A 23617-nucleotide genomic window follows, 5' to 3' on the forward strand; every position below is an offset into this window, starting at 1 on the left:
TTGTGACATGGTTGATGGCTTATAGATCTTGTTCTTGTCTTAGACATTTCTAGATCGAGAGTGGATGCCCCCGTCCAGCCACAGGTCAAAGACTTTCCTAGGACCGCATTTGGTGATAGGAGAAGAAATTTCAATGCTTCATGGTATGCGCAACACGCATGGATTGAATACTCTGTGTGCAAGGATGCTGTGTTTTGTTACGCCTGTAGGCACTTTGGCCTTCCAAATTCTGAAATTACCTTCACTGGTATAGGGTTTAGAAATTGGAAAAAGGCCATGTACAAGGATGGGGGCTTTGCTGCCCATGCAAAATCAGAGGCACACAGCAATGCAGTGTTGGCATGGAGAGATTTTGAGAAGGCTGGACAAGAGAACACCTCTCTGTTGAATATATTGTCTCAGGACCACTCAAAACTCGTTCAAGAAAATCGTCATTACATTAAAAAATTTGCAGAGGTGTTATTGTTAACCGCCACACAAAACATTGCCCAAGAGGCCATAGGGGAAAGTGAGAAAGTTGACAACAGGGGGAACTTTCTTGCAATATTGGAGCTTCTTGCAAATCATGACCCCGTAGTTGAAAAGAAAATGAATGGCGTGCAAAATGCAAAATACACCAGCCATCAAATCCAAAACAAGGTTTTGGATAAGTTGGCTGAGATGGTGCGATCCACCATCATCAAAGAAGTGAAAGAGTCCCAGGTCTTTGCCCTTATGGCAGAAGAAACCAAAGACATTCATAAGAAGGAACAGATGTTATTTGTGCTACAATACTATTATCGTGGAGAAGTGAAAGAGAGCTTTCTTCACTTTGAGGCATTAAAAGAACTGGATGCTGCTGCGTTGACTCAGAGAATAGTTAACATACTTGAGCGGTACGGCCTGGAATATAAACAAAATCTTGTTGCACAGGCATATGATGGGGCGTGAGTCATGCGCAGAAAGAACAGTGGCGTTCAGGCTCGCATGAAGGAGCTGGCAAGTAAAGCCTTCTATGTGCATTGTAATGCACATTGTCTGAATTTAGACACTGTAAAGATTGTCCCTCAGGTTGAAAACTTATTTTCTGCTGTACAGATATTGCTTGAGGAGATAGATGTCAGTGAAAGTGGTGACCGTTAAAGACATCTATCTCCTCAAGCCTATCTCCTCAAGTCTTTCTAAGCCGCTGTTGGTAGTGTCGGGTCAGCCATCTCTTCTTCGTTCGTTACCAGACTCCGGTTGCATGTTGGATAGCGTAGTGACCTACCGTTGTATACTGTGGAGGTAGTACGCATTCGGAAACGTTTTCCGTACTACACAATTTGTGGCGTACTATAAAATGCATACTATAAGTATGAGTATTCAGATTCAGCCCTGAATTGGGCTTTGCAAGGTTTGTTTACCGGCGTTGCTATGGTTACCGGTCTTGCGCGTTCCAACGGTTTATTAGGTTTCTAATAAATCGCTGTCTAATCAATACTTCATTCACTGCCTCCTCCGTGGTCATTACAATATTATCAATAAATTGCGTCGGGTTCTCCGACGTCTCTCCCTCTTGGCCTGCCCATAACAGGTTCGAATATTAAGGACTGCCTAATATTCGTTCGAATTTTGATTTATTTTTTGATATTCGAATTATATTTGAATCACGAAGTTCGGAGTCAAAGCCCTACCGTAGGCTACCTAAGCGTCCAGTTGATTTTGCATGCAACCCGGCCAATCACAGACAGAGTAGGGCGGGTCTTGGCGTGGCCAAAGTGGGATTCATAAATGTATACGCAACCCTTTCGATTTCAAATCAAATAACCAATCGGATGAGAAAAATGTTGATAGTCACGGTAAAAGTGTGTTTGCGCGACCGTTTTGTTGTGAGCCCTGTATGTTTCTAGCTTGCTTGCTTGCTGGGGTGTTAGCGTACTCGCTACCAAACACGTTTGTTTTCATGGTTGTTTTGTTGTTCGTCTGTCTCGTACCACAGATCACTTTATAAATCCCCGAATCCAGGTTCTTATTTAGATCACTAGAACGCTATTCAAATGCCTCTGATTTTTCTAAGAGTATAGAGTATAGTAAGAGTATAGTAGGGTGACCAGACGTCCCCGGTTTCCGGGGACAATCCCAGTATTCAGTGACCTCTCCTCGACTACTGCTGTCCCCGGAATTGTCCCCGGTTTTCACTCAATCCGAAATTGGAACAAAGGAAAGAAATAAAAAACAAATGTTGAAAACGACACGTATAGTTGCGCCCCTAATTGCACAGGCTAAAGCCAGCCAGAACCAGTGGCGATCAGCCCAGAGAATGCCCGTTTAAAATGCCCATATTTCAGGTATTTTGATTGGTGGAATAGCTGCAAGGTAGGATATTTTCCACTTCGCGAGAGGCAGCTACAGGTACGCAATTATTTTATGGCATTCATGCATCTATTCAACCAGTTGGTGTTTCACACCCACTTTTACATGTAAATTAATTAAACTAACTAAAGATAAATCGGTGCATGGCATGAGACATGTCCCTCCCTCCTCATTACTGTGCTGCCCACGCATAATACATTGGGTTAGGTAAATCAAGTGTAAGGTATTCTGGCCTTCATTTATAATTTTAAGTTTATAATTTAATTATTTCAAGTTAGGGACCATTCACAGTAAGACATATGTTCTACAACAAAAGGTGACATATCATGCCAGGTTGCAGTTGTTTGCTGATTTCCACCAACATTAAGGGAAAACGGATTAAACCAATTTAGAACCATTTGCCCTCAAGTTGTTCTTCAACATGAACTGTGGCATTTTCCATATAAAAGTCTTCCCCAAATCTTGTGATCCTATAGTGTAAGGAGGAGGCCTTAGTTTGGGTGAAGTGTCTGGCTGATCCCTGTTTATCACAGCTGATTTTATGGATGTTCTTGATCTCAGCTACTTTGATCAGAGAGAAAAAACGAATTGGTCTTCAATTCCTTTGCAATTTAGGAGAAAATAGGGAGAGAGAAACTGCTTTATGGATGGTAAGGGCAGTGTCCCCGTTTTAGTTTTTCAAAGCTAAATGTATTCAAGGTTTTTACGCCTCTGACCGAAAATGTCCCCGGATTTTGTCTCAGTAATCTGGTCACAACTGTATAGCCTATATCATGTGATATGTCCGGCTGGCCATATAATGCAGTACCCTGCACCAGAGCTGCTAGTTAGCACTAGTGTTGGCTCATTAGTTCGAAAACCGGTTTGAATGAACGAGTCTTTAGGACGAACGAACCGAACCGCTTTGTTTCTCTCGTTCGTCTCGTTCACCATTCGATTCACCGGAAACTCGACTGAACGAACGAACAAGTTTCCGGTACCACTAACTCCACTGGTTCTGACTGACTCAGCTGAGAACCGTGCAATGGCGTGCATTCCATGATGCAATTTACCGCTACCGGAAACCAGGCTGAATGAACAAACGATTCGCGAACGACTCCTCCCAGTTCAGTTGAGTTTCCGGCAGCACTGAGTCTGACTGACTCAGCTGAGAACCGTGCAATGGTATTCCATGATGCGATTCACCGCTACCGGAAACTATGCTGATTCGCGAACGACTCCTCCCAGTTCAGTTGAGTTTCCGGTGAATCGATTCACCGGAAACTCGGCTGAACTGGGAGGAGTCGTTAGCGAATCGTTTGTTCGTTCAGCCTGGTTTCCGGTACCGGTAAATCGCATCATGGAATGCACGCCATTGCACGGTTCTCAGCTGAGTCAGTCAGACGCGGTGGAGTTAGTGCTACCGGAAACTCAACTGAACGAACGAACGAACGAACGATTCGGGTACGACTCCTCTTGGCGAACTGAATCACGCGAACTGGGTCACGGAAACCAATCATTAAATCCACCACTAGTTAGCACATATTCGTCGGGACTCTCTAAATCGACGCCACTTCGACCTGGGTGGGACTTTACGTCCTACGTCACTCGCTATGGGTGTGTGCATGTGTGTGCGTAGCCGTCACTCGCGATGGGTGTGCATGTGAGAAAGGTTTTGGCTTTTAGTGTCTATTGGAACAAAGGAAAGAAATTAAAAACAAATGTTGAAAACGACACGTATAGTTGCGCCCCTAATTGCACAGGCTAAAGCCAGCCAGAACCAGTGGCGATCAGCCCAGAGAATGCCCGTTTAAAATGCCCATATTTCAGGTATTTTGATTGGTGGAATAGCTGCGAGGTAGAATATTTTCCACTTCGCGAGAGGCAGCTACAGGTACGCAATTATTTTATGGCATTCATGCATCTATTCAACCAGTTGGTGTTTCACACCCACTTTTACATGTAAATTAATTAAATTAAAACTCGGCTGAACTGGGAGGAGTCGTTTGCGAATCGTTTGTTCGTTCAGCCTGGTGTCCGGTAGCGGTAAATCGCATCATGGAATGCACGCCATTGCACGGTTCTCAGCTGAGTCAGTCAGACGCGGTGGAGTTAGTGGTACCGGAAACTCAACTGAACGAACGAACGATTCGGGTACGACTCCTCTTGGCGAACTGAATCACGCGAACTGGGTAACGGAAACCAATCATTAAATCCACCACTAGTTAGCACATATTCGTCGGGACTCTCTAAATCGACTCCACTTCGACCTGGGCGGGACTTTACGTCCTACGTCACTCGCTATGGGTGTGTGCATGTGTGCGCGTAGCCGTCACCCGCGATGGGTGTGCATGTGAGAAAGGTTTTGGCTTTTAGTGTCAATTGGGTTGGTAATAACGGTTCTGATGATTTTTCTGATGGAAAAGTGGTCTTTTATTTCCATAATCTTTGTTCAGTGAACGCATAAACCCGTTTGTTAGTTAGCAGTTAAACAAAATGCGATCTCTAGCTTTTTTCTTTCATATTGGACTGGATGTTTGGATGCCATTTTGCGTTACTTGTAGTCAGGGCCGGATTAACCAATGGGTTTTATGGGCACGTGCCCAGGGCCCCGCCCAGCCAGAGGGCCCAAGACTCGTCCGAATTTTTTTTTTTTTTTAATTTTTTTTTTTTTTTCGTTTTCCTTTAAGTTGCGAATGAGTCAATGGGCCCTATTTTAACGGTCTGAAACGCAAGTGGGAAGCGCAAAGCGCAAGTAGCTTTGTGGGCGGTTCTACGGCGCTATCGCTATTTTACAGGCGGATAAATGACACTTGCGTCGCGGCGCAAGTGTCAAAAGGGTTGGTCTGAAGCAGCCTAATTACCCGTAGGTGTGGTTTGGGCGTAACGTCCAACAAACCAATGAGAGTGCCAGCTCCCATCCTCTTTAAGAGCCATGAGCGCATTTGAATCGGACGAGTTGATATTTTGACAGCGCGTCTGCAGTCTCCGATGAGACAGATGCACATGAATTTCAAACTGCAAATGGCTCAGTTTATTGCCAAATAATATGGCCTAATTCACACATGGAATAAGGGGTTTTCTTTCACAACTTCAGAAATACTGAGTCTTCGCCAAAGAAAACGTATATGATATAACATATGATATGCGGTAACTGGTTCTATTTAATGATATACGCAATACATTATAAACATTGTTTCTTATCAGTATTGTATGCTATCCTAATATGCATGTGTCCCCGCGGTAATAGACATTGCCATTGATTGTATTATGCGTTACGTGTTTAGTTTGTGTGTGTTTAAACAGAGCACACACGCGCGCCCGCATTCATTCATTCTTTTTAACACTCACTCGCGGTAAAACAATGTTTTTCACGATCAAATACTCATCAATCCTAAAAGTTATGGGCATGTAGGCCTACCTACACGATGTCTGTGTCAAGAAAATATGTTTTTGCTGTACGGTGTTTGCAGATGCATTGATTTAAAAGTACAACTTATTACCGCTGCATCAGCTTTTCTTTCCCAAATAATTTACCAAGAATGTGCGGCTAGGTAGATGAGAGAAGCAAAGTGTATGCGCGAGGTGCACAAGCAATCCGTATGCATCGCATGCGCATGTATGCATCCGCCCTTAAAATAGCATCTGAACAACGCGCCACTGACTTTAAACCAGGTATTTCGATGTCAGTAGCGCAATGGTATTCAGCAACGGCAAAATAGCGTTTGCGCCAGAACACGCCTCCTCCTTCCGCCGAACCGCCCCTTGGGGCGCATGATCAATCCCTAATTTACCGGCGAGTGGCGCTGGTGGGAAAAGAACGCTCTGCGCCAGTTGTAAACTAGCAACGACACATGTGCCAGTGACTAAGTCACTTGCGCCGGATGCAAGATAGGGCCCCATATCAGCGCACGCCGGTTGCCTCGGTTTCAATTAGAAACGTTTACCAAGTATCCCCTGTTTGAGTGTAGCGGAATGTACTGTACAGGCTGTGACAGGCCAAGAGCAATATCAGGTAGCAACATTCAATGTCATAATTGACAAACTGGTTAGCTGCCTGGGGCACAGAATGGACGCATATCGGGATGTTTTGGACAAATTTAAGTTGCTCTTTATGGAAACTGACAATTTGACCAGTATCCGTGAACAGGCAGAAGTGCTCTGCATGTCATACCCATCTGATTTAGATGTCGACTTGGCCAATGAAATAATCCAGTTCAGAAGCTTCATACAAAACGAACAGGATAAGTCTCCTCAAAAGCTTTTGAAGATGATCTTAAAACATGGTCTGCAATCAACTTTCCCAAGCGTTTTTATAGCTCTCCGTATTTTTTTGACCCTGCCTGTGACAAATTGTGAAGGGGAACGATCATTTTCACATCTAGCCAGAATTAAAAATGAGCTTAGAACGACACAGACGCAACAGCGCCTCAGCGCGCTGTCACTCATGGCCATCGAGACGGAGCTACTCAGGAGCCTGGAATTCGATGAAGTTATCACTGACTTTGCTAATAGGAGAGCCCGTAAGAAGTTTTTCTAACAGGTGCGTCTGGGAGGGAGACATAAACATATATATATTATTTCTCATTTAATGTTACATATTTGTATTCAGACTTACTTCTGTTTGCTAACTTCTACGTGTAATGTATTGCCATTCATTATATAGACATACCCTGGCGGAGAGGAGTACTAGTTTAAGGATCAAGATGAAAGAGAGGACAGAAGTGGGGAAATCAGAAAGACAGACAACCAGACCGTGATAGGGGATCCTGAGTGAAGAAAGGAGACCAAGGGATGATGCCAGTCACATTAAAAAACTCTATGTTCATATGTTCATTCAGCAATTCATAAGTTGATAGGGCTAGACTAGTATAAACTGAATAAACAAATCGAATAAACAAATAATTAAAGTATTTCATTTTGATGGTGATGGTTTTAGCATATCATTTAGCTTTGTTAAATGTTTCTTTGTCTTGTTTTAGCATATAATGCTTTGTTGATAATATGCAATAGAAACATTTATGTTCTGTTGTGACATAGGCTACAATAGGCCTAATCATTAATAATAAAAAACACCTGCCACAGCACTGGTTTTTTTTTCGGGGGGGGGGGGGGGGGGGCATCCAACATTTGTGCCCAGGGTCCTGTGACTGCTTAATCCGGGCCTGCTTTTAGTTTATGATGAAGAAATGTTACTGGGGTTAAGGTTAGGGTAACCTTAAGGGTAAGACACAAAGTGTTTTTGCAACACAATATTTCTTACAATAACAAAGTCCTAAGTTTTGATGACTCCAGTAGGAAACTTAAGATACCTACAGAAATGCGTGAGTGCTCACAAAACATCAACAAGTCAGCAGTGTGGTACAGGGTGATCATTTCTGATATACAGTACAAAAGCTGAAACTATTAGCCAGGAGTGGGAAAGATGCAGACGCAGAGAAAGGTGCGCTGAAAGAAAGGTGCTGTTTCTGTTATTTAAAAAATGGAAACATTTTAAAACCATCTATCATTATATTATTTACAATTTTTATTTGCAGGCATTTACACGTAAACGTAAATGTGTCCCTAATTTTCCAGACACAGCATCTGCCTATGACAACTCTCCTGCGGGGACTAGCGGCACCGTCTCGATCTCTGAATCCATTTCCCTGTAATTCCATACACAAGGGACGTACTTGAGCAGATGATGCAACACCCCTGCTACCCATAACATTCCCATGCTTCCGAATGGATGCGGTCATTGCGATGTGACGTCACTACATGCAAGCTCCATTAATAAAGCTTCCTGGTTGCCGCTCGCGTCCCTTCACCCTGCCAACGATGCTCGCAACAATACTTTGTTGATACGCTGTGAAACAAAGGTTTAAATCACCTGTGAAACACACCTTTAAATCACCTGTGAAACAAATGTTTAAATCTCCTTATTGTGTATCGTCGTTGGCTTATACGTTGATTTATTAAAATTGCATTTTAAGGGCAATTGTAACGGTGGTCGACAGGAGGTGAGCTTAGGGTAGCCCCGGTTGGGCCACTGCGTAAAGTTTACGCAGGGCGCCTGTGAGGGAATTGCAGGCGCTTTCTTTAACAGCCTGCAGATGTTCTCGGCAGGCTCATGTCATTTTAAATAACCGTAATAACCATGTCATAGGGATCACAAGCATTGGTAGTATCCTTAGATAGCTTACCAACTCGAAACTTAAATAAAGTAGCTTAGCAGTCGAAGACATTTACTTCAATTAATTTATGAAACTAAAGGATGTTACTTAAATGCCATTACCAGACCTTTGGGGACAACGCGTAGCCTAGTCATAGGCTACTATTTTTTTTTTTCAGTGAAGTGATTTTTGTTTATTCAGTAATGAAAGCAATCGTAAGAGTCCGGCTCTTGTCGATCTACCACATGCACTTCTAACTAAGTTCATTGGGCTCCAAACACCGAACACCTAACACCGCGGGGCGCATAAGCCAAAAAAGTAACGCGAGTAGCAGTGTGAAAGGGAACCTGGTTCCGAATGATAAGACAGCCGGGAGACCCTGCATTGACAGGAACCAGGTGCCCATGGTCGGTTAGTGAGCCGCTTACCTTGGTTGTCCCGGTGTCTGCACGTAGGACTCCTCAGTGGTCCTTCAGAGAGAGTGGCTGTAGGGTGTATGGACCTTGTTATGAGGGGTGTTATGATGATTTATATGGTTATATGGCTGCAGCGGACTTGTTGCAGCATGCCTTCCGAGCATGAGGTCTGACTCACGTCATGGCGGTCCAGACGCGGGAAGTTGTCTGGTAGCCCAGACTCCCAGAGGATTGTGATCATTCCTACGAGGAGGTGGGTTTGGAGCGAGCCTTTGGCCCCGTCCACAGACCTTCTTTATGCCTTTCACCAGCGTCAGGACCCATGGTCGTGACCCGTGCGGAGATCACGCAGGGGTCAGCAACCTTTTCAACATGCAGTGCCGGTTTGATATTTTCTCGTTAATGAGTGCAACAATATATGAAATATTAAGATGAATTATGACACAGCGACCAAAAACATTTCCAGAAGACCTGGAATTGTATTATTTCAATTTAGTCAATCATGCATCAACATTTGAATATCCCATCTTAAAACACCACATTCAGAAACTCATTCAAAAACATATTTGCACTGTGAGAAGAATATATGAGAATGTTGGAACCATCCACGTCAATATCTTTTTTTTATATATATATTTTTTATTTTACATAATGAACAACAAAGATAACAAACAGGAACAGCAACAAAAACAACAACAACAGCAAGAAAAACAAAAACAAAACAAAGACAAAAAACAAAACATGAATGAAAGTTCATGAATACATTCATGAGTCACCCCAACTACACACACACTCACACACACACACACACACACACATTTTTCCCCTCTTTTTTTGGAGTAATATGACAGGTACCACCAAAGAACCAATAACAACAACAATAATAGTGAATAACTAAATAAAAATTAAATAAACAAGAGTGAACAAAATGGCTGATCATTGTCAGTGTTGTATCAGGATATACTCATCATTTTGATTTTCTTTCAAGAGTGACATGATTTGACTCAGAGAATCTGTGTGGTCACTGCCCAAATCTTGCAAGACAGAAGCTGCTTGTTCCATAGAAACAAGTTCCAGAAAGTCCTTCTGCCAGTTAACTATATCAAAACAATTTGGTTTCTTCACTTTCCAGTTCATAAGGATTAACCGTTTGGCTGAAAGGAAGGCTAGGTCTAATAAATATTGAATTTTTTTTGTGGTTGCTCCCTCTATTTGTTTTCCTAGAAGACCCACTGCTGGTTCTAAAGGAAAGTTGATTTTAAATAATTTACATAGATAATCTCTGATTTTTAACCAAAATGTCTGTGTTTCTGGGCAGTGCCACAGTAAGTGGATTTTATCTGTAACACCATTATTCATTTTCTTAAGTTTATGTGGAGTGATATAGGATCTGAACAGAATCTTAATTTGTATGATTTTATACCCGACACATTTTGAAAGATTATTTGAGCGGCTCAAGATAGTTTCCCATTGTTCTGATGTTAAATTTATGCCCAAATCTTTCTCCCATTGTGCTTTTATAACTTTAAAAGAGATGCAAGAAGAAGTACAACATAACAGTTTATAGATTTTAGATACCTTTCCACTGTCAGAGACTGCATCCCTGAACTTAATATCAAAAGAATCATTATCTGCTAACATGATATTTGCAAAGCTTTGCATGATGGACTTAATTTGAAGGTACTGGAATGTATCCGAGTTATTCAAACCAAATTTCTTCTTGAGTTCATTGAAGGAGAGCATTTCTCTGTTGCTTCCCAGGATATGACCTAGGTTGGTGATGTTTTTTTCTTGCCATGATTCATTACTAATAGGTTTCCCACCGGCCTTTAGTGCTAGGTTGTTCCATATGGGGCATGAAGGTAAAACTAAACCATTCATTTTGAGTTGTTTGTGTATTTCATTGACAATTCTACACGAGAATGAAATTATGGGATTTTTTATGATTTTATTACATTTGGTGTGATACCAGAGTGAGGCTAAGGAGACATTCTTATAATTCACCTCGACAAGTTTCTGCTCCAGCCATCTCCAGCTACCCATAGCTGCCTGCTCCTCCTCATATGCCCAGAATAGGGGATAAATACCATTGTACGCCAAATAATAAGTATGAATGTCTGGTATCCCTAGTCCACCCTTTTTCCTGTGGATAGATAATTTTTTCAGACTTATTCTAGTTTTTTTACCTTTCCATAAAAATAAAGAAAATAGTGTGTTAATTTCTCTGAACCATCTCTGGGGGACTTCTAATGGGATGGCGATAAACAGAGAAGCTAATCGTGGGAGCACATTCATTTTGAGCACTTCTGCCCTCCCCCATAGTGATAAAGGTAGGTTTGTCCATCTGTTCAAATCGTCCCTCACAGTTTTAAATAATTTGGGGCCATTTAACTCAAAAATGTTATCAATCGGGGATGTAATATTAACACCAAGATATCGCATACCATCGGTTTTCCAAACAATAGGTGTTGAACTCAAATGACCTGAGTTTGTGAGACGATTCAGGGCGATGGCCTCGCTCTTTAACCAGTTGATCTTGTAACCACTAAACACACCAAAATCACTGATTAGTTTAGGCAGATGGGGCACAGAAAGAGCAGGTCTAGACAGTGGCGAACTTAGCCCTTTGGGGGCTCCAGGCGAACAGTAATTTGGGGGCCCCTGCATCTACCGGTCTCAGTACCTTATATCGCATAATGAGATACTCCATACAAGGGATGAACAAAAGTCACTATCTTTCTTTCATGCAAATGTTAATTATCTATTTACAAATTGAGAATAACATACAAAACAATAAGATTAGTTATGTTGACACATTACACTGACTGTTAACCTTAAGTCCTCGTTTACCTGAGGGTTTCCAGTAGCTCACAGCAGCTATCTGCTGTGAGCTACTGGAAACCACTACTGGAAACCCACTGATAGCTGCTTCCAGCTATCACTATATTTCCTGTGCTCTTCAGACCTTTCATGGTTGATTAGATGCATTGCCAGGTTATTGTAGTCTTTAAATCCTTCCTCACTCGTTGTTTTTGTTTTCCAGAAAGGCAACAACAAAAGCAAAAAACACGGTCTGCACTTTCACTGTAGACTAACCAAGACCTGTTCACCCTTTCACCATTTTTCATTACTATGTAATAGTATGCTTTTGTGAATCTGCGGCCCTTGGGCCAGAGTGCTGGGTCATCCACAAGAATATGTGTGCACCTGCCCAAGACACAGCAGCTTGGGCCAGAGTGCTGGGTCATCCACAAGAATATGTGTCTCGCAGTCATTGTTATCGTTATTGTCATCAATTTCAATAACCAAAGTGGAAGAAGGAGAGTGAGAAATATTCACTACCAGTTGTGCATCATCTCCGTCAGTTTGTTGACACACGTCATTAGCATCGCTGCTGGCTGAGCCAGAGCCACTTGGAATGAAAGGAGCAGTAACGTGACAGCAAACGACGTTGACGGCTGCTCTTGATCCGCCGACGGTCCCGCTGCCACTGCGGTGGCTGTAAAACAGCTGGATAGCTTTGGCAGCTTTGAAAGAAAGTCCTGCCTTTGGTCTTTCTTCTTCTTTTTATGTGACCCGCTTTCGTACGATCGCTTCATGTTTCACTCGATTTATGTCTCACTCGATTTCTCTCTCTCTCTCTCTTACCGCTTACTGTTTTGAATTTGACATAATTTCCGCATACGCATGATGAGCGTGATGCGCGTAACATGGAATAGTCCATGTAGTGCAGACTGAAGGGGGGTGCACACGGAAAGATCGTCAAAACATGAGTAATTAATTAGACATCCCGATGCTACTATTGTGAAGAGATTTTTATAAAAATAATAAATATGGGGACAAAATATATGCATTGGGGCCCTCTTGACCAGATCAATTTTGTAAATAAGAAACTGTTCTTATTGTTTTATCGGGAAAAATAAAGGTAAAAAAAATAAAATAATTGGGGGCCCCAAAAACCTTCTATGGGGCCCGGGGCTCCAGGCAAATGCCTGGTTTGCCTAATAGTACGGCCCGCCACTGGGTCTAGACAATGTCAATAAAATGTCATCCGCGTAGAGATTAGCTTTAAAGTCATAATTAAAAAGTTTGATACCTGTTATACTCGGATTTTCCCTGATAGCACAGGCAAGAGGCTCAAGTGCTAGAGTGAAGATAACTGGGGAGGCTGGGCAGCCTTGTCTGGTGGATCTAAAAAGGTGAAAAGGGGGTGAGATTAAACCATTGGTTTTGACACATGCGACCGGATTGTGGTAGAGGGCCTTAATCCATTGTATGCATACTGGTCCAAAGCCATACTTAGTCAGAATATGGAACAGATAAGACCACTCTATCCGGTCGAATGCTTTCTCAGCATCAAGAGAAATTGCAACTGCAGGATGTTGAAGAGATGCAGCCTCTGACATTGCATGGAACAGTCTTCGCATATTATGGGCAGAATAACGACCAGCAATAAAACCAACTTGGTCCAGATGGATTAATGATGAGATGACTTTCTCCAGACGCATTGCAAGAGTTTTAGCGAAGATTTTATAATCGTTATTTAACAAACTTAGGGGGCGGAAATTGTCCATTTTCGTGTGATCTTTGCCCGGCTTTGGCAATAGCGAGATAACAGCCATATTCATACTTTGGGGCATGGATTGAGTTGCAATAATATCCCTGTACAACAAGGTCAAGAATGGAGATAATACTTCCTGAAAACACTTATAGAAATCAACACTAAACCCATCTTGACCTGGAGCTTTACCAGCAGCAAGAGCCTTAATGGCTGCCTTAACCTCCAGTTCCTGGACATGTTTGTCCAGATATGTCCTATCGTCCTCTTTCAACTGGGGGAGAGGTGCACTTCTAAGAAAGTCATCAATCGTATCAGGATTACATCTACATTCTGATTCATACAACTTTGAGCAATATTCTTGGAATGCCTGGTTTATTTCTTTCTGCTCACATTCTAAAGATCCATTCTGGTCATCTATAGCCGTTATGGATGAGTTACTCTCAATTTGTTTTAATCTTAGTGCGAGCATTCTGCCAGCTTTGTCGCCTGTTTCAAAATGTTTCCTCTTCAGTTTATATAATGCAGTAGAGGTTTCTTCATGTATAATTGACTGTAGCTCTGTTCTCGTGAGTAACACCATTGTTTTTAATTTCTGATCATTAGGATCTCTCATATGCTGCATTTCCAGGTTCTTTAGCTCTAACATCAATTCATTTTTTCTTTGACTTCTTTCTCTGTGTTTTGCAGAGTTATAACTAATACACCAACCTCTACATGTGGCTTTAATAGCCTCCCAAACTGTCTGAACAGATACAACAGAGTTCATATTCATCTAAAAAAAATCAGATATTCTTACATTAATCATAGCAACGAATTTCTTGTCCCATAGAAGCATGTTATTAAACTTCCATTGTTTTGTTTTATGCACATTAAAGCAAGGTGAAAATGTAACAGAGATGGGAGCATGATCTGATCATTACCAGATTCATATCCCCACCAAGTAGAATAGGATCCCCCACAAACTTTGATGCAAGAAGAGCTAACTTTGAAAGGAACTCAACTTGCCCAGAATTAGGGGCATAGATGTTTATGAGTGTAATTTTTTTGTGTTGAAGAATACCAGATACTATGATATACCTGCCACTGTTATCCACAATCACATCAGTATGATGAAAAGATATTTTTTTTGATATCAGAATACTTGTACTTCTTGATGCTCCATTCCCTGGCGCAGAGAGGATTCATTTTCATTCAAATGGGTCTCCTGTAGCATAGCTACATCACATGAGAGAGACTTCAGATGTGAAATTATTTTATAACGTTTAACTTTATTAGAGACTCCATTAATATTCCAACTGACAACCCTTATGGCAGGCACATCAATATCTTTAAGACATGTACAGCTTTGCATAACCATGTGAAGGCAATGCATATAGGCCACTTGCAACAATAGCCTATTGTGGCGAGCAGTGCGGGAAGGGCGAGACGGGAGCCCAGGTTAAGCGATGAAGCAACTCTCGTGCCCCATACACCGCACGACTACGAGAGCAGCCTTTATTTAACCCGACACCCAACACACAGCGCAACGCACAACCAACCAACAGACATGTAATTGTCGGTAACGGTGGCGGCAACACTACACACAACAAGTAAACACTCAACAACACACAACTACATTCTACCGACCACACACCCCAAACCCGTTAACCCCAACACATAAAGACAATAAAACCCCTTTCCCCAACCGGCATCTCGGATCCCCAGAATCCCCGGCGCGACCCCCGTAGGGGACGCCACAAAGCCCCCACCTTAGGGGTCAGACGTCCCGACGACCCCAACACTTACTGCACAGCCCCGAGTGTTCAGGGGGCCGGCGCCGCCGCCTTGGCCCCTGCCCTGGCGGGGCGGCCCCGTTGCGGTGCAGCCTCCCTCCCTGGTTGGGACGCCCGTCTCTAACTGTCCGCAGAGGACCTGGGGGTGTGGTCGGGGACCACCTCTATCGGGGCCCCCACCAGTTTCTGCCGTAGGGGGGCGCTGGAGGGCCGTTCGGGGACCCCATCCTCCGCCGTCTGGCCCGTCGCCGGCCACGCCGGCAGTTGGGATGGGCTGGACGCTGTCCAGTCCACCCGCAGTCCTTCACCCGCCGACACTGCTCCGGCTCGAGGTCCGGTGGCCTGGGTTTCCGGACCCGTTCCTCGTCCTGTTCCAGGAACTGACCAGGTACGGCTCCAGCTGCGTTGCCCGGAAAACTTCGGCAGCTTTACCGCTGTCCTGGCAGCTGCTGGTTGCTGAGCTATTCTACATGATCCAATTTCAGAACACTGCCTTCAGTAACTCATTTAAACATATTTGCACTGGGAGGAAATGCCCAGAACACAGAAAAAAGGGCAAAAAATACAGTATTAATGATTATGCTGCCGCATTGTGCGGTGATTTCTTTAAATAATTAGTATAAAAAAAATGTCTTTTCTCAAGTGTGCCAGTGGTGGCATGCGTGCCCGGTTGCCGACCCTGACGTACAGTATCTGTTCCGTTTTCTCCCCACGGAAAGGGCAATAAAGGATATTACTCAGTATTCCACTTTTGTTTGTTTAATTCTCATAATGGGAAAGCAGGTAATAAATCAAGTGGCTGCAGACCGGGTTGAAGTAAGTACAAAGAAAACTAATCTTGCGCTTCCTTTTCACGGGGTAAACTCCGGTGACATGGACCCACAGCACACTCCTCTCTTAAATTACAATTAGGGCATTTAGCTGACGCTTTTATCCAAAGCGACTTACATCGGTTAATATACACATTGACACACCAACAGAAGAGTCAACCAGCTCGTCAGGAGCAGTTAGGGTTGCGTCTTGCTCAGGGACACATCAACACTCAGCTAGGGATCGAACTAGCAACCTTTTGGTTACAAGACAACTGCTCTACCAAAATGTTCTGAATTGATTAAATCGCTGTTTAAAGTGTATCCAGTCCACCTTTCCGGAACTGGTCTAACTGGTTGGGTCTGTTAGTTCAACCAGCCTGGGGAGTGCTAGGCTTAAGGTTAGGTTTAGGGCTAGGCTTAAGGTTAGGTTTAGGGGTTATGGTTAGGGTTAGTGTTAGGGTTATGGTTAAGGTTAGGGCTTAGGGTTATGGTGAGGTCTAGGGCTACGGTTATGTCAGGGGCTTAGGGTTATGGTTAGGTTGAGGGGTTGTGGTTAGGTTAGGTTTAGGGCTTAGGTTTATGGCTAGGTTTAGGGTTAGGTTTAGGGGTTATGATTATGGTTAGGTCTAGGCCCTCTGTTTAAAGAGTCAATGTCATCTGAAGTCTCAAAGTATTCAGCAAGCAAGCGGGAGACTGGCCTGGGCGCCGTCGTGATTTAAACCTACACTCGCGATCCACACTGTGGAGACTTACTGTGGACCCTCACCTTCTGAAATGATCCACATGTGAAGACAGTGTGGACACTCACCTTCTGAAATGATCCACACTGTTGTCATTCGCCTTCTGAAATGATGCATCCGAGCGTAAAAAGAGACACCCATTACATGTGGTCTTGATTAGGTCAATTCCAAAACTATTCGCTAACCCTCCTCAGTAAAAAGTTAATATTGTTAGCATCATAGCATAATCGCCTGAGTAATATTTGAATGTTTATCTTGTATTTTTGCTTAAATGCCAAAGTCAAATAGATGATTCAAGCAAATATGTTTTCTTGGGATGTAAAAAGCACCCTGATTAGGATATAGCCAAGGAGGCACAGTGAATCAGCAGAGTTAAAGAGTATAGGTAGTTGTCAAAATTTGGAGAAAATATGACTTAGGCAATTATGCTATCAGGCTAACGTCTGTATATGAGCATAATTATGATATCGCAAGTTAAAGTGTGCCATGCCCACCCCAAAATTCTTGAGACAAAATGTTAACTAATTGAACCCTTACATAAACATGTCTGAGATGATTAACATAATTCAGTGTAAATTGGCAGAGAAATAGAGGTCAAAAATGAAAGGGGGTTACAGTAAATGAATAGTTTATATGTGACCAACAGGTAAGTTAGTTAGTTAGTTCATACACAACAAAGCCTGTAAAATATATGCAAGGTTGAGTAACCCACACAAATGCCCTTACTGGTAAAATAGAGGTGTTTGTTGAATAAAAACAACTTTGATGTTTGAAATATTGGCGGGCACCACAAATAATTAATATTTTTCACCTCCACTGCTGCTTGATAATATTTTGTGCAGCAGATCTTGTGTTTTCACTTTTCAAAGTGAAAGTTACCCTCCAAAGTCTCCATGTGTCTGAAGATTTTTTGTGATGCCTAAGCCTACATGTTTGATGGCTGTAGACTTTGCTTTTTATCAACTAATCCTCACCTGAAACGTAAATGTTTTATTTAATAGAGTCTCTCATCTCAGAATCCTCATCATTTATATAAATTGGAAGAGACCCGGAGCGGAAACATATGAATGTAACTCATCAGAAATGCTCCAGGGGGCGGTAACGACCAGCACGGATCAGGTCGGCCACATGTGGACTTGTTGATAAAAGCACGGCATGGTGGACGTCCAGTGAAGGAGAGCTGGCTGTGCTTGGTGAGTTCATGGTTCGAGAGCAATCGGCTACGTTTTGATTTATTCTGTTTTGACTAAACGTTTGTATCCCGTTCTGATATACGTTATAGATCCAGGATTGTAACATATAGAACTATGCTACATGCTAACAACACTGTTCTGATATTCATTATAAATCCAGGACTGTAACATGTAGCATTATGCTAACAACACTGTTCTTGTTTACATCCAGGTTATGAGATTTAGCATTATGCTACATGCTTACAACACTGTTCTGATATTCATTACACGTCCAGGTTTTTCCGTATAGTATTATGCAACTTGTTAACAACACTCTTCTTACATTCATTTTAAGTCCAGGTCTTGACATATAGAATTATGCTACATGCCAACAACACTGTTCTTATATTCATCATAAATGCAAGTTGTGACGTATAGCATTATGCTACATGCCAACAACACCGTTCTTATATTCATCATAAATCCAGGTTGTGACATATAGCATTATGCTACATGCCAACAACACTGTTCTTATATTCATTATAAATCCAGGTTGTGACATATAGCATTATGCTACATGCCAACCACACTCTTCTGATATTCATCATTAATCCAGGTTGTGACAAATAGCATTATGCTACATGCTAACAAAACTGTTCTGATATTCATTATAGATCCAGGTTGTGACACATAGCATTATATTATATTATATTACTCCGCCTGTATCTTTCGGCATTGATGACTATTTATTTATTTATTTATTTATTTCAGCAGGTATTCAATTTGCATACCTGATTTCATACCTGATTTAAACAGCTGTTATTGAGAAATATCTGATTTCAAAAGTGTTGTTATTGAGAGATTTGCACACATCGTCAGGCCAAGTTCCAAATCGAAGGTCTGCTTGATTGATGACTTGTATTGCTACTTTTCATGTATTTGCAATGCACTCGCTAAGCCTGTTGTTAAAATAAAATATGGAAGAAATAACTTCCCTATAAGGGACATTATATGACGAGTGTTGCGGAAGGCACTTCAAAAGCGTGCAGTAACATTAGGCTATTTGTTTATTTTTTAATTCTTACTCACAATTAGTTTAGTTAACATGTTTTAATGTAGCTCAAAATATACGGGTTAAAAATATCTATAAATTGTGGGTGTGGTCATACGCCAGTAGTTTCTGCCCCACCGAAATGAAGGGGCACCGCACGCTACTGTGTTTGGGTCTCGCGGAGTGAGAAACCTTGAAGTTACTGTGGAGTTACCGTTGTACTATACCTATACCTTACTATATACTATTCCTACCGTTCAGAATTGAATACAGTTTGATGGTTGAATAAACCGTGGACTAGACACTGCCTCTGCCTCGTATTTGAGAACATTATAATATATAATATCACGGCCAAAAGCTGTGTGCACCTCCGGAATATTATGCACAGAATTGCAACCCTTTGGTTGCGACAGTTTTTAAGCACTCTCTACAAATGATGTGATTTTGTAATTCGTCAGACACCTTATATCCAAACCATTTCCATACTATGGAGCCGTTGGTCTTTCGACTCCATAGCTGTGTTCGAAATCGTTCCCTATCACGGATATAGCGCACTATATAGGGTGCTCGCCAACCCTAACCCTAACCCTAACCCTAACCCTATCACGGATATAGTGCACTATATAGGGTGCTCGCCAACCCTACCCTAACCCTAACCCTATCACAGATATAGTGCACTATATAGGGTGCTCGCCAACCCTAACCCAACCCTAACCCTAACCCTAACCCTATCACGGATATAGTGCACTATATAGGGTGCTCGCCATTTTGTAGTGGTGTTCGAATTCTCAGTGGTTAATTTCATGCACAATATAGTGCACTTAAAATACCCAATGAATAGTGAACGATTACGACCACGGCTCATGTTTCGCGATTTCAAAAAGTGACGTGAGTCAGTGGAGGGGGGGGGCAGAGACTGTGTGTGAGCGGAGGCAGAGCGGGAGAGACATAAGCAGAGTTACGAAATAGCAGGCGGCAGGCGCGGTTCGAAACTGGTGTTTGTTGGAACAAATGTGCTGTAATTTCAATGCAAATTAAATTATTTCGATATTGACGATATGGTCTCGTTTCATATCGCGTTTGAAAAAATATCGATATATTTTAAATATCGATATATCGCCCAGCCCTACTCTCCTGTCACACTCGGTGACAGCGTCTGGCAGCGCGCCAACTCTCCGTGACGGCGTCTTATAACGTTCTATATATAATAGTATAATATAATTGTATACATAATATCACGGCCAAAAGCTGTGCGCACCTCCGGATGGCCGTAGCGCGGGGAGCTCGCGTAGGGAATGGGCTTCTCGGGGTTTGTTTGCCGGTGTTGCTATGGTTACCGGTCTTGTGAGTTCCAACGGTTTATTAGGTAGCCTATCTATTATTATTAATATTATTATATCGATCTATTATTATTACATTTTTATTTTCTTAATTATAATTACGTTATTAATTTTTACAGAAAGCTCTTGTTAGGTTTCCTCAATGTCAAATCTTAATCCTGTATTCTTACCCGTGTTCATTTAGATTTCCTGACAGCCCAAATGAAGACCCCGGTGTGTGTGGTGCGCCTGCCCCGGGGCCCGGACCCCCACGGGCGGGGCTTCGACCCCACCTCGCCCCGCTACCTCGCCCTCTGCCCCTCCTCCCTCTCCACGTCCGGCGAGGCGGACCCAGTGGCGCTCCGGACGGAGCAGCGGACGCGGGCCATGATGAGGGAACGCTTCCTGCGCTGTCTCATCTCCATGGCCAACAAGAAGATCCAGTTCCTCATGTACGAGAAGGTTACGGTGGCCGCCGTGTTCGGGGCGTCGGACATCGACGTGCTCAACTTCCAGGTTTCTGATCTGCAGACGCCCATCGGGGTCCAGACGGAGGCCCTGATCAGATGCCAGGATGTGATCTCGTACTCCTTTGATATGTGACTGTCAATGTTTTTCTATTTTGGATATTGCATAGTATTGTTGTACCTCAGGTTATTGTCACTTCTTCTATTGTAATGCTATTGAATGTCTTTGATACATGTTAATAAGGGTGTGTACTTGCATTATGTTCTAAGCCTGTGCGTGCACTTGTTGGGCAGCAGTTTCCTGTTAATAAAAGGACCATTGCTTTGGAAAACGATTCCTTTTCCCCATCACTGGAGGGAGCTGCAGCCTCCTGTTTATAATCAACTCTCATTGCCTTCTGTTAGCCGTACAGGACAAGCTCTCTCCAAAGGGTTAGGACGGCCCGATTACAAACCCACATCTCTCGATGTTTTAATGATTTATTTGGACTTTCACATAAATGACTGATCGTGTGTGTGTGTGCGTTCAGGGCTGCACACCTTCACAGCGTACCTGTGTGTTGGTACCTGTCTTATTCTACCTCTCCATGGAGACGGTCATCAATGGAGGGGTGACTCATCTCCCTCCAGGCCACGCCAGGGTATGACTGAAGCGGCGGTGACGTCAGAGGCCTCCAGTGATTCAATCAGGACCCCCTCAAGGACGACCAATGTTAATTTGATAAACACAGGCTCAGCTGCCTCTGCCAACAGCAGCTCTCAACTCCTCCGATTCACTGTGGGCCGTCTGAGATGGAGGCTTGGTGTTTTCGGTTCAACACAAGCATGTAAATCACCTCATTGTGTGCCAGGGCATGTCTCCGTGACGCATTAGTGCCGCACTCGCTGCGGCGTGACCCGCAGGCTCCTGTTTGAGTCGTTCCAGATTACAGTTCGATTATCTTTCTTAACTCTAGCTACTGATTTTAAATAAAAACGAGTTTTTCTCTTTTACCGTTGATGACTGTGTACAGTGTATGTGCATGTGTGTACACTGTGTGTTTGTGTGTGTGCCCTTGCGTTTGCCAGTGCATGCACACATGTACGTTAGTCACGGTGGTACATGGAATCTGCCCGCTCCGACAGGAAACCCATTCCACTCCTTCCTGTTTATAGCCCTCTCTCACATCCTGACGTGTCTGATAACTTACAAAAATACATGCCTCCACTTAATCACATCCTAGCCAATGCCCCGAGTCCAGCTCATAGAGAAACCTCTGGTGTCCTTTCAGAGGACCCTACCACCAGGGCCTGGACCCTACCACCAGGGCCTGGACCCTACCACCAGGGCCTAGACCCTACCACCAGGCCCTAGACCCTACCACCAGGCCCTAGACCCTACCACCAGGGCCTAGACCCTACCACCAGGCCCTAGACCCTACCACCAGGCCCTAGACCCTACCACCAGGCCCTACCACCAGAGCCTAGACCCTACCACCAGGCCCTAGACCCTACCACCAGGGCCTGGACCCTACAACCAGGTCCTAGACCCTACCACCAGGCCCTAGACCCTACCACCAGGGCCTGGACCCTACCACCAGGCCCTAGACCCTACCACCAGGCCCTACCAGCAGGGCCTACCACCAGGGCCTAGACCCTACCACCAGGCCCTAGACCCTACCACCAGGCCCTAGACCCTACCACCAGGCCCTAGACCCTACCACCAGGGCCTAGACCCTACCACCAGGCCCTACCAGCAGGGCCTACCACCAGGGCCTAGACCCTACCACCAGGGCCTAGACCCTACCACCAGGCCCTACCAGCAGGGCCTACCACCAGGGCATAGACCCTACCACCAGGCCCTAGACCCTACCACCAGGCCCTAGACCCTACCACCAGGCCCTACCACCAGGGCCTAGACCCTACCACCAGGCCCTAGACCCTACCACCAGGCAGGCCCTAGACCCTACCACCAGGGCCTAGACCCTACCACCAGGGCATAGACCCTACCACCAGGCCCTACCAGCAGGGCCTACCACCAGGGCCTAGACCCTACCACCAGGGCCTAGACCCTACCACCAGGCCCTACCAGCAGGGCCTACCACCAGGGCCTAGACCCTACCACCAGGCCCTAGACCCTACCACCAGGCCCTAGACCCTACCACCAGGCCCTACCACCAGGCCCTAGACCCTACCACCAGGGCCTAGACCCTACCACCAGGGCCTAGACCCTACCACCAGGCCCTAGACCCTACCACCAGGCCCTAGACCCTACCACCAGGCCCTAGACCCTACCACCAGGCCCTACCATCAGGCCCTACCACCAGGGCCTACCACCAGTACCACAATAGTACTAAAACAAACTAAAGATACTAGTGGTGTTTGTTAAAGCAAACCTTTAGAAGCATGTTGATCACTGTTAAAGCCAAGCAACGAAGAGGGTCTCGCTTTGTAGACTAAACAAGTCGGTTCCTACAAGAATTCCTATTTTTTGTTTGCGGGGTCGGTGAGTCAGCGGCCGCCCGCCTGCTGGCCGTGTTACCGGGGGAATGTTGGAGGCGCTCCAGCGATTGTGAGGAGCAGGCGGCTGAGGCAGGCCCCACTTCCCCAGCTCCAGCGGCCAGAGAGATAAGAAGATAAGCTGCCCTGGTCGCCCAAACATCAGCAAACCCCAAGATGGTTCAAACCGCACTGCTGCATTGTGTGGTCTGAGCAGGGGAAGCTGTCCCTAGCAGGACAGCACAGTGGCTGTTCGGCCATTACCCATCACCAGCACCCACCACCAGCACCCACCACCAGCACCCACCACAGCCCCCATCACCAGCACCCACCACCAGCCCCCATCACCAGCCCCCATCAC

The 23617-nt window shown here is 44.2% G+C and overlaps 2 protein-coding genes across 3 annotated transcripts in view; one reads left to right on the top strand and one right to left on the bottom strand.

The window, feature by feature from the left end:
* Nucleotides 1–9177, bottom strand: part of LOC130405945 (galaxin-like) — a 33761-nt gene extending 24584 nt beyond the window's left edge. For both annotated transcript variants that reach the window (XM_056611280.1, XM_056611278.1), the window contains exon 1: nt 8897–9177. The gene's annotated coding sequence lies outside the window, so the exon portion shown is untranslated. The remainder of the gene's footprint in view (nt 1–8896) is intronic.
* Nucleotides 9178–17875: 8698 nt separating this feature from the next.
* gemin7 (gem (nuclear organelle) associated protein 7) lies at nt 17876–21766 on the top strand. Its single transcript, XM_056611307.1, has 2 exons — nt 17876–17962; nt 20517–21766. The coding sequence occupies exon 2, from the start codon at nt 20534–20536 to the stop codon at nt 20912–20914; it is 381 nt and encodes a 126-aa protein (XP_056467282.1). The 5' UTR covers nt 17876–17962; nt 20517–20533; the 3' UTR covers nt 20915–21766.
* The last annotated feature ends 1851 nt before the right edge of the window (nt 21767–23617 follow it).

The sequence above is a fragment of the Gadus chalcogrammus genome, chromosome 16 (assembly GCF_026213295.1).
Source record: "Gadus chalcogrammus isolate NIFS_2021 chromosome 16, NIFS_Gcha_1.0, whole genome shotgun sequence".
NCBI lineage: Eukaryota > Metazoa > Chordata > Actinopteri > Gadiformes > Gadidae > Gadus > Gadus chalcogrammus.

Excerpts from the sequence above, each read along its gene's own strand:
- gemin7 (XM_056611307.1), top strand. The coding sequence starts at position 20,534 with ATGAAGACCCCGGTGTGTGTGGTGCGCCTGCCCCGGGGCCCGGACCCC.